The sequence below is a fragment of the Brassica napus genome, chromosome C4 (genome assembly GCF_020379485.1).
Source record: "Brassica napus cultivar Da-Ae chromosome C4, Da-Ae, whole genome shotgun sequence".
In the NCBI taxonomy this organism is placed as follows: domain Eukaryota; kingdom Viridiplantae; phylum Streptophyta; class Magnoliopsida; order Brassicales; family Brassicaceae; genus Brassica; species Brassica napus.
Window position 1 is genome coordinate 41,617,585 of NC_063447.1, and position 9,665 is coordinate 41,627,249.

Below are 9,665 nucleotides of genomic sequence, written 5' to 3' on the forward strand. Positions count from 1 at the left end.
TATCAGATTATCCACGGATAAAGATTTCTATAATGGTGTTGAGTTAAATAGCACTGCTGGTTATTCACACATGTTGAGCTAGTTAAGGTGTGTTGTTCCTGGTTGTTCGATTAAATAGCACTGCTGGTTATGCAGAGATGTTGAGTTAGTCAAGGTGTGTTGTTCGATTAAATAGCACTGCTGGTTATGCACACATGTTGAGTTAGTCAATGTGTGATGTTCGATTGGAACTGATGGCATTTTTGGTTCCATGTTTTTAATAACATTATAATTTATAAGGGCGAAAAAATTGTGCTTCTCGACCTACAGCTGTCTGGCCCGACTCTACTAACAGTCATGCATTTGTTTATTCATATTTGTATATATAAAATTTATATACTAAATTCACGATAATCATATTGTATATAGGATGAGTGAGTGGAGTGTCCAATATGAAGAGAACTTTAAGAAAACAGCTTATATATATTCTACGGAGACATGTTTCGCACAAGATTATGCATTTGCTTCCTCATCATACTCTTGTATATATTGAATAAATAAACAGAATTCACAAATAATAGTCACTCTATTCAGTAATCTATATAAAAGGTATATATACGATGTCACTGTCATTAGTATCTTATTCTTGACAAGTGATCTACATAATTCTTCTTTTTTATCCCCCAAAATGATGTAAGCTCCCCCCCCCGCCCCCCGCCCCCCGGCATCCCCTTTTATCTTTTTCTTCTTTCCCCTTTAGTTGTATTTCATCTATTTCCACTCTCCAAGATATAATTTTATGAATATCCCTTGATGTGTTCATCCCTGAAAGCTTTCCGATAAAAGGGAACTTTGCATTTCATGATGCACTTAAGGTCGTTCAGGTTGCCTTTGAGGATCTCAACGACCTAATTTTAAGACAAGATCAAAACAAAGGTGATTAACTTTACTTGTTACACAAGAAACATTGGTTAGCTACCTGACTCATCCCAGGCCTCTCTATTGATGACTGTTGGATTGATAACGAAGCAGCCAGAAGCACAAGTTTAATCTGCCTCCAATCATAGTCACCCACCAGAGATGGATCGATCAGCTCTCTAATTTTGTTCTTCTTCATCAATGGTTTAGCCTGGGAAGAAATATGAAAGCAACTAAGTACAAAAGTGAGTTTCAGTCACGGTTGTCTTGTTCTTTAGAACTAACCCATAGAACAAGACTTTGCTTGGAGTAGTCGAGAGCTCGCCGTCCAGTAACAAGTTCGAGTAAGAGAACACCCAAGGCGAATACATCAGTCTTCTCGTCTACTATCCCGTGAGTTAAGTACTCAGGAGCAAGATATCTGAAACAAAATCCATCTCTGAGACTTGCTTGGTAAAAAAAAAAAAAAAAACAATTATCCAAGGAAGTATACGCGTACGTAGTCTCACCCGAACGTGCCTTCAAACTTGGAAACAATATGGTGCGTCCAGTGTTCAGGTAGCCACTTTGCAAGCCCAAAATCGCATATCTAAAATCCCAAGACATTTCATCAGAGGCAAAGAACCAATTAAAGATATGTTTTGTTTTCTTCCAATATATACCGTACCTGAGGCGAAAAATCATGAGTGAGAAGAATGTTTGCGGCCTTAATATCTCTGTGAATGATTCTCCTGTGACATCCTCTGTGAAGATAGACGAGACCCTCTGCAACTCCCAATGCAATCTTGTACCTGATGCTCCAATTCATCTTCTCCTTGGAGCCTATATCAATCAAACAATGTTCTCTAATTTGGGTGATAATCGATAAAGGCATGCATGCAAGAGTGATGGAGGAAGAGAGTTTACTATAAAGCATAGAAGCTAAGCTCCCATGAGGTGATAACTCAAGAACAAGATGCATTCCACCTTCGACACCATAGCCCAAAAGCTTGGCAATGTTTGAATGGTTAACATGTGCCATTATGCCCATCTCTGATAGAAAGTCTCCAATGATCTCCTCGCTATTTCCCCGCATCAGCCGTTTTATAGCTACCATTTGTCCATTTGACAACCTCCCCTTGTACACTTCAGCATAACCTCCTTTCCCAATTAGATTCTCTGCCCAGAAGAAAATATTGTTATTATTACACAACAAATCTTCTTTAGTTTGGTCAGTTCAACTATATGTCCAACAAAAACATTATTTTTTGCTGTTCCAGTAACTTATTAAAAATTCAAATCATAAAACATTTAGACATGACAACTTTGATTCACTGGTTTACTTTAAAGTTTAGTAGTAAACCAAGTAAACATGCAGACCAATTAAGATAAGTCTGCTAAACCAAGTAAACCAGAAAATCAACAATACGAATTTTATCAAACCGATACTAAACCGAATTGCAACAAACAAAACAAACAAACAAACCCATGTTGAGATTTCAGATTTGATACTTACCGAAAGCGAAATTGTTTGTAGCAATCTTGAGCTCGGAGAAAGTGAAGATTCTTCGAGGAGAGTGTACAAGAAAATGAGCATCGTTGGAGGATCCGAATCTGAGATTGTCCCTCAAGCTAGTGCATCTCCTCAAAGAGCTCTTAATGGCATTGTTGTGAAACGGAATCTTCAGATTCTCCAGCGATTTTTTCGATGTGCTTCTTAGAAGCTCAACGATTCTGCGGAAACGAGAGGAGGAAGGGTTCTTCGCGGCCTCGGAGCTTTCAAATTCTTCGGTTCTGAAGAATTCTTCGAGAACTCCGGTGGGTGAAGAAGAATCGGGAACTTTCAGCATCGTTATGCTCTGAGGAAGATGACAAAAACGGTTTTGAATTCAGACAGACACACAATTCACTTTCAGCATTTATTTTGAAACTTAAAGCGGCGAATTTTTGTTTTTGTTTTCCGCGAAAAGATGAAAGTCTTTTTTTTTCTCTCTCTCTCCTTTATTTAAAAAAAAAAAATAGAAAATCTAACATGGGAATTTTGCAAGCAAAGTTATATATGATATATAAAAAGTGTTGAATATGTAAACAAGGATTAAATATATAAAAAGTTTAAATGTAAAAACACTTAAAAAAGGTGTTAGTGGAAGTTTAACTTACATAAAGTGCTGATTCTAAGAGATGATAATTTTGTTAAATTTATAAAGAACTGCAAAGGGTTTTGCATATTTATAAAATCTATGAAAACATTCTGTTATACAAAATTTAAAGGATGGATAGTATTTGAAGTTTTAATTTAGGAATTAATTATTTTATAATTCAAGTTCCAGTGACATCATAATAGAAACATTAAAAATTAAACTTTCTAGATAATTGTAGATTTTATTTATAATTAAATAATCATCAAACTAGTAACACTAGATTGTTAAAATCAATAATAAACTAATAACAACAGAATTAAAAAAAATTACAATCATTCAAAATTCAGTTCCTACAAACACCACTAAATATCTCGTCTAAAAAGATTAAATTTTCATTTTTTATCCTTTTAACTAAAAATCTCTACCACAACATCTTAGATCACAATATGAATGAGAAATAAGACAAAATCTTATTAAAGAAATATTTGGAGCATGGAAAATGGCAAAAAAAACATTGTGAGTTAGTGAATCACAAGAAAAATCACAGTACAATTAATGTGAAACGAAATCATATGGGCTTATACAAACCAAAACATTTTGTATAAGGAGCATATCAACATTAACTCATTCTCCCAGTTGTGCACATATCAAAACAAGTTGACTTCAGTAGTCAGAGTATTACATACAAATGGCCAAGGACAGAAGAAGACTAGCCTACAACCAACAAAATCTTCTAAGAAACTAGAAAATAATTCAATAAAAGAATGAAACAAGAAAATGACAATCATACTCAAACAAAAAAAATGCAGAATCTAAAAGAATAAGAAAAACAGGAGAGCATACCATTAGAGAAGAGAACCTCAGCATATATATTTTTATTTTTATAATAGTATATGTAAATTTTATGTAAATTTTGTAATATTATACATAGAAATAATTAAAAACATTATATATTTTTTTTAAAAAAAAATTAATATTTTATATATATTATTATTATTATTTTATTTATTTTAAGGATCCAAATCTGGATCCGGATATCCACCGGATATTACAATTTTTAGAAAGATATCCGACACCCGGATATCCGAGAACCCCAGATCCGGATAAGGATAATAAAATTATGGATCCGCCGGATAAGGATCCGGATCCGGATACCTTAAAATTGTTCAGATATCCGATCCGTCTCAGACCTAGCGTAAACTATCACTTTAGGTACAAATCAACCATCGCTTTCTTATATAATACTACTGAACCACCAAACGTTATTCGTATTATATCACATGTATACAAATATATGATAATGATTGGCTTCGAGTAATACCTTGTAGATCCACCAATCTCCAAAGATGTGTATAATAGTACTAATAACATCATATCACCAAACTGTAATCATTATAGAGTAATTAAGGATTTTTTTCTCTTCAAGAAGAAGATACATTTAATATAAACTAAATAATCAATTGACTGTCATTAGTTGTTACGTGTTACATATAATCCAGAAAAACATTACTTCACGACCAGATCAAGGCACAATTATAACGACAGCTTTTTGCTTTCTTGTTTACACTCCCCAATAATTTACGAGCAACTTAACCATTTTCTTTAATAACTACTTCATGTTTCAAAATGTTTCAAAATACTTGATGTTTTAAGTGAATGCACAAGATTTAAAGCATATATTTTTTTCTAAAAAGTAACATTAAAAATGTAAAGTAAAACTAATTCAGCCAATCATAAAAACAACTATAAAACATCATTGGTGACACAGTTTTCTGTAAAACTAAAATTAATATCAAAATATCAAAACATCAAGTATTTTGAAATATTTTAAACTCTCCAAAACATCGTCTATTTTGAAAAGGAAAGAATATTAGCTAAAATGATTTGGAATATAGAACAGTCATTGATAGAACAGTAATTAAAAACTGTTTAGTTTTGTTTGTTTTACCAGACCAGAACAGATAACTTAGTGGATATGTGGTAAAATATGACGCCACACCAATTGTATAAAATATACATGAATATTTCGGTCTTTTCTTTTCTTTTTCTTTTTTTTTTTTTTTTTTCCCAAATTGATATTCATTCATACGCCAAAAGGCCAAAATTCATACAAACGTTGACGGCAAAACGAATATTTCGGTCTTTTCATATACAGATTACTTTCTGTGGTAACGACAACTGAAAACAAATCTTTTCCTGTACAAGGAACAACTCGCCATGGAAACATATTACACCAAGATAGAAAGAGAGAGAAAAGAAGTTTTTGGTTTTCTTGTTGTTGGTAGTACTTTGTATGTTTGGCGGAGTTTAGCCAAGGTAAGGCAACATCGGGTCCAAGCCTAGTCCTGAACCACCCAAGCTACCTGGGTCCACATGTTTCACTCTTCCGAAATAGCGTATGTGACGCAACAGCCTTGCAAGGAACGTGTTGTGGCAGATTGTTGAGCTATCACATACCACCGCCACGTGCTTCCGGGCTCTTGTTATGGCTACGTTCATCCTTCTGCTATCCCCTAGGAATCCCACTGCACCTAGGTTGTTGGACCGTACCTATACAAAAGCAGCAACCACCTACATTAGTCTTCTTTGCACTTGGATAAATAAATAAAACTATGCAATGCTGCAGAAGGTAACAATAGGAGAATAGTGTACCATTGATATGATCACTGCATCAGCCTCCCGTCCTTGAAAGCTGTCAATGGTTGCGACCTCAACTCCATCAGCAACTGGAAAATCATCCAGCCTTTCCCTGAGTAGCTGCACCTGAGCAACATATGGAGATTGGACGGCTATGGCCATTGGACTAACCCCTATAATCATTTAAAATTTTATTAGGATATCGAGCTTAAACATACGTGAGCCTTTGATTCTTCAAACTATGGCTTGTTTCTTCTAATTTACTACTAACTGAAAATATACTACTCACCTGCATAAATCAACGAGATAACGTGATTAACCACAATATCTGCTTCTCCTTCATTGTATAATGAGCCTGTACCAGCTGGATCTAGACGCTCCTCGCAGCCCATCGACAAACTCCCATATGGCATTCTTGTGTCGAGAAGAAGCAGCGGGCATTGCGTTATCCAAGTAGGCTGCAGTAAGTGGAAAAAAAAAGAAAGATGATGTTAAACCTTAAGTGCCGTGGTGTTACCATGGTGCGTCCTGTTGCAGTCAATTAGACCGCCAAAGGTACGCGAATTTTCGACACTTTTGTTTAATTTCTAATCACCAAACAAAAGAAGACGCAAATCATCTTTCGCAAGCTCAGGAGCAGCACGACATTCAACCACAAGCAAAGATAGTATCATGTAATGTTTCAGTGGAAATTTTCTAAAGAACAGAAGCATAACAAGTAAACATATGTGTGATTGCATGCCATGTTGCCATCAAATAAATAAGAAAACCAATCAAACAGTAAGAAGAAGTACCTTCACAAAGGGAGAATCGATAAGCAGATGAGAGGCCACACTTGGAGCAGATTTCAACCATCCACCATACATCTCCTTTGACGCCCAGCCAGCTATTGCATCATTCATACGATACTGAGTTGTTAACTTTGTCGCAAGCAGCCCATCATGTAAAGATGCAGCTCGTTCCAGTAAGGATACACCAAGCCCATCTTCCAAAGCTTTACGTGATAGAACAACTGGTGCTAATTGGCATGGATCACCAGCAAGAATACAACGTTTCCCTTGCAATATTGGAATCCAGCATGAAGGCTCGATAGACTGACCAGCTTCATCTATAACAACCAAATCAAATGTTTCCAACCTCCTAACCAAAGGATCAGCTGCTCCAATGTTAGTGGCGAAAACAACCTGTGCATTTGATAGTATTTCCTTCACAGTTTCTTTTTCCTTCTTCTTCAACGCCTTTCCAAGCTGTTTCAAAAGCTGTCGAATGCCAGCAGCAAGAGAATCATCCCTCAGGCATTGCCGAAGATCTTTTCTTAAATCTGACTTCTTCCTTTCCAGTTCTGTTCGAAAGCTTGCGAGCTTGGAGTTCACAATTTCCCCCAAAGACTTTGAAGCAACAGCGGATGATATTCTTGCAGGATTTCCGACTCGGACAATGTTTAGCCCAAGATGTGAGAGCTTCTCGACCATGTTATCAACAGCTGCATTAGTAGGTGCTGTTACAAGTACTCTTTCTCCCTGCTGAACAGCTAGGGTGATGACCTCCTTGAGCATTCCAGTCTTTCCAGTACCAGGAGGTCCTTGAACTATCATAACAGGTCTCTTTTTGTTTACTCCCAGCGCTATGGCTCTCCGTTGGGAATCGTCGAATAACTTTCCCACTGGCTCATCACTCAACTCCGCTTCACTCCAGTCTACATAATCATTCTGCTCCAGCCATGTGATATCTTCCCCGTCCCCAAATAATGTCGCCACTACAGAAATTGATGGATTTTTCTTCTGAAGCCCATTCTTCTGCAGAAGCATTAGGGCTTCACAGTTACGCTGCAACAGAAGATTACATACAATAAGCGAGTTGCAGAAAGAAATAGTAATGTGAACTATCGACATTTGAGCAAACACTTGCAATAAAAGGCCATGATAAGCATCTTTGAATGTCGTAAAGATGAAAATTACTGGGATTAAACTCTACAAAAATATACCTCATAAGTGAGAGCATCGGCCAACCCATGAATACGATCAATTCTGACACTCTTTCCAAAGAGCTTGGAGAAAGTAGGATCTCCATGACGAGATTCTAGAGCAACGCCAATGCTGCACCCATCATCTCCAAGGTTGTGAACAAACCCCTGCGTACAAGAAGTTGCTCCAGCACCCTTACTGTCACAAATTCTTATGCAAACCATGTCACCAGGGGAAAGTGTTGTAGGAGGTAGACGATGGTTGCCCCCAACCTTAAACAACACCAAGTGCATACCTCCGAGACCTGCATATTGATTACATTTTACAACATATTTTTTTCGAAACTGAAAGAGAACATATTACAACAAAGAACTAACCTGTGGAGGTACTAACTGCATACAAGTTGCAAATTGTGTCACAAAGTTCCTGGGGAGCTTCACCGTGCCTAACCAAGAACTCGATCGGTTTGGAGGAATCAGAGCTCTCATCTGGAGTAGGGATAACATCTAGTTCCTCCTGTGTAACCTCCAGTTCCGTATCTCGTTCCACTTGAAGTAACTGCGACATGCGGCTGGTGAACTCGTCAATCCTTGCTTGTATAGCCTTCACCTTCTCTGAGTCCATCCCAAAAACTCCAGCAACTGGCTTTGGTTGATGAGCTTTGCGAGCAACCTCTCTATGGTGAGCTGCACAACACCACATAACCCAAAAAAAATTCACTTTAGCCAAACCAATAAGAGCCAAGAAAATAACAACCAAAACAATAAAAAACCTGAATTAGCTATCTCCTTGAGCAGCTTCCAAGACTGAGTCTCCTTCCAATTCTCCATGACGTTCTTGCTCTCAAGGTCTTGAAGAACATCACGCAACTCCCTCTGGAAATGATCGAACAAGGTAGGATAATGGGTGCAAGCCTTCATACAGATGACCTCAAGGCCGAGTGGCATAGGAATGGCGTTGAGATAGGGCTGAGCTTGAATCACAAACGTCAAACCGGAACCAACGTTCTGCCTTAGCTCCGAGAACTCACCCTGAACCTCCGCGTTTGCGAAGTCAGAGGCCATCGCCTTCATGGCTTGGCTAATCCACTTCACGACGTTCCTCCCTAGATCTCTCCGCCCCAAGGGATCACCGTTTTGATTCAAAGCGCGGAGACTCAACTCTTTGCTCTTCTCCTTCGGTTGCTCCACAACAGTTTCACTACTAACACTCACAGATTCAGTATCCTTCCTCTTCTCCACTCTCCTAGGCCTAAGTTTATCGGAAACATTACTTTTCCTTCGAGGCTTCCTCTTCGTCGCACTAGAACCGCCGCTGCAAAAGACCTTCCGCGTCGGGAAAACGCGAACGCCGTCTCTCTTATCGGAGACGAGACAGACGTAATTCACCGGCGGCCGAGTGAAGGTGAACGCCGTCGAGGGAATCCGAATGCTTCTGCACAGAAAACTTGAAGCTGCGTCCATCAGATTTTCCCGGAGACCCTTTCCCGAGAAAAAAACACGCAAGAAAAGAAAAATTAAAGATAGAAAGCAAAGTGTATCGACATTTTCAGGCAGAGATTAGAAAATCTTCGTGTGGAGTTATATAGAGGGAAGGGTTTCAGATATTAAAGAGACGAATCTCTCTCAAATTGTTGATGATGACTTTAAATCTTAGCCGCAAGCTGAAACTTGAGGCTCTCTGAGTTTATTTTTATTTTCTTTTTTAGTTTGAAAATTGGTAAACGAAATTTGATTTTGAGACTCCGACTCAGCGGAGAGTCGTGATGAGAGATTGTAGTCGAGAGTTGTGATTGGTGAGGATTGATTCTTGTGGGCAAGCGACGTGTTTAGTTACTGCCCCACTCATTTGTTATTGCCCCTTTTCTTTTCAGATTCTTCTTTAGAGACCCCGTAACTTTAGCTTTCGCATTTGTTCCCCTTTTGCATCGAGTGGTCACGGTTTAGAAGATTTCGAAAGGTATATTAATTTAATACTAGTAAACAGTTTTGGTCCTTTTAATAATGTGGTGTTGTAGCCTGTGGCAAAGAAGACGATGTGGCAGACA

The 9,665-nt window shown here is 38.0% G+C and overlaps 2 protein-coding genes across 2 annotated transcripts; both read right to left on the bottom strand.

Annotated features, from left to right (window-relative positions):
- Window positions 1-491: 491 nt before the first annotated feature.
- LOC106393777 (receptor-like cytosolic serine/threonine-protein kinase RBK2) lies at window positions 492-2,873 on the bottom strand. Its single transcript, XM_013834446.3, has 7 exons — window positions 2,393-2,873; window positions 1,804-2,055; window positions 1,565-1,719; window positions 1,407-1,486; window positions 1,183-1,318; window positions 959-1,108; window positions 492-887 (listed from the first exon to the last, which is right to left on the bottom strand). The coding sequence occupies exons 1-7, from the start codon at window positions 2,724-2,726 to the stop codon at window positions 777-779; spliced, it is 1,218 nt and encodes a 405-aa protein (XP_013689900.2). The 5' UTR covers window positions 2,727-2,873; the 3' UTR covers window positions 492-776.
- Window positions 2,874-5,133: 2,260 nt separating this feature from the next.
- Window positions 5,134-9,336, bottom strand: LOC106390831 (DNA-binding protein SMUBP-2-like). Its single transcript, XM_048754739.1, has 7 exons — window positions 8,391-9,336; window positions 7,996-8,304; window positions 7,639-7,922; window positions 6,449-7,480; window positions 5,944-6,112; window positions 5,670-5,827; window positions 5,134-5,567 (listed from the first exon to the last, which is right to left on the bottom strand). Exons 1-7 carry the CDS (start codon window positions 9,079-9,081, stop codon window positions 5,325-5,327), a joined length of 2,886 nt encoding a protein of 961 aa, XP_048610696.1. The 5' UTR covers window positions 9,082-9,336; the 3' UTR covers window positions 5,134-5,324.
- Between the last annotated feature and the right edge of the window lie 329 nt (window positions 9,337-9,665).

Bases quoted from the DNA above. Each gene is read 5' to 3' on its own strand.
- LOC106390831 (XM_048754739.1), bottom strand. From the start codon at position 9,081: ATGGACGCAGCTTCAAGTTTTCTGTGCAGAAGCATTCGGATTCCCTCG. The intron at 7,923-7,995 runs GTTAGTTCTTTG...ATCAATATGCAG, and splicing joins TGCAGTTAGTACCTCCACAG to GTCTCGGAGGTATGCACTTG. The intron at 5,828-5,943 runs GTGAGTAGTATA...AAATGATTATAG, and splicing joins TATCTCGTTGATTTATGCAG to GGGTTAGTCCAATGGCCATA.
- LOC106393777 (XM_013834446.3), bottom strand. From the start codon at position 2,726: ATGCTGAAAGTTCCCGATTCTTCTTCACCCACCGGAGTTCTCGAAGAA. The intron at 1,720-1,803 runs GTAAACTCTCTT...TGATTGATATAG, and splicing joins CTTAGCTTCTATGCTTTATA to GCTCCAAGGAGAAGATGAAT. The intron at 1,109-1,182 runs GTTAGTTCTAAA...ATTTCTTCCCAG, and splicing joins AGCAAAGTCTTGTTCTATGG to GCTAAACCATTGATGAAGAA.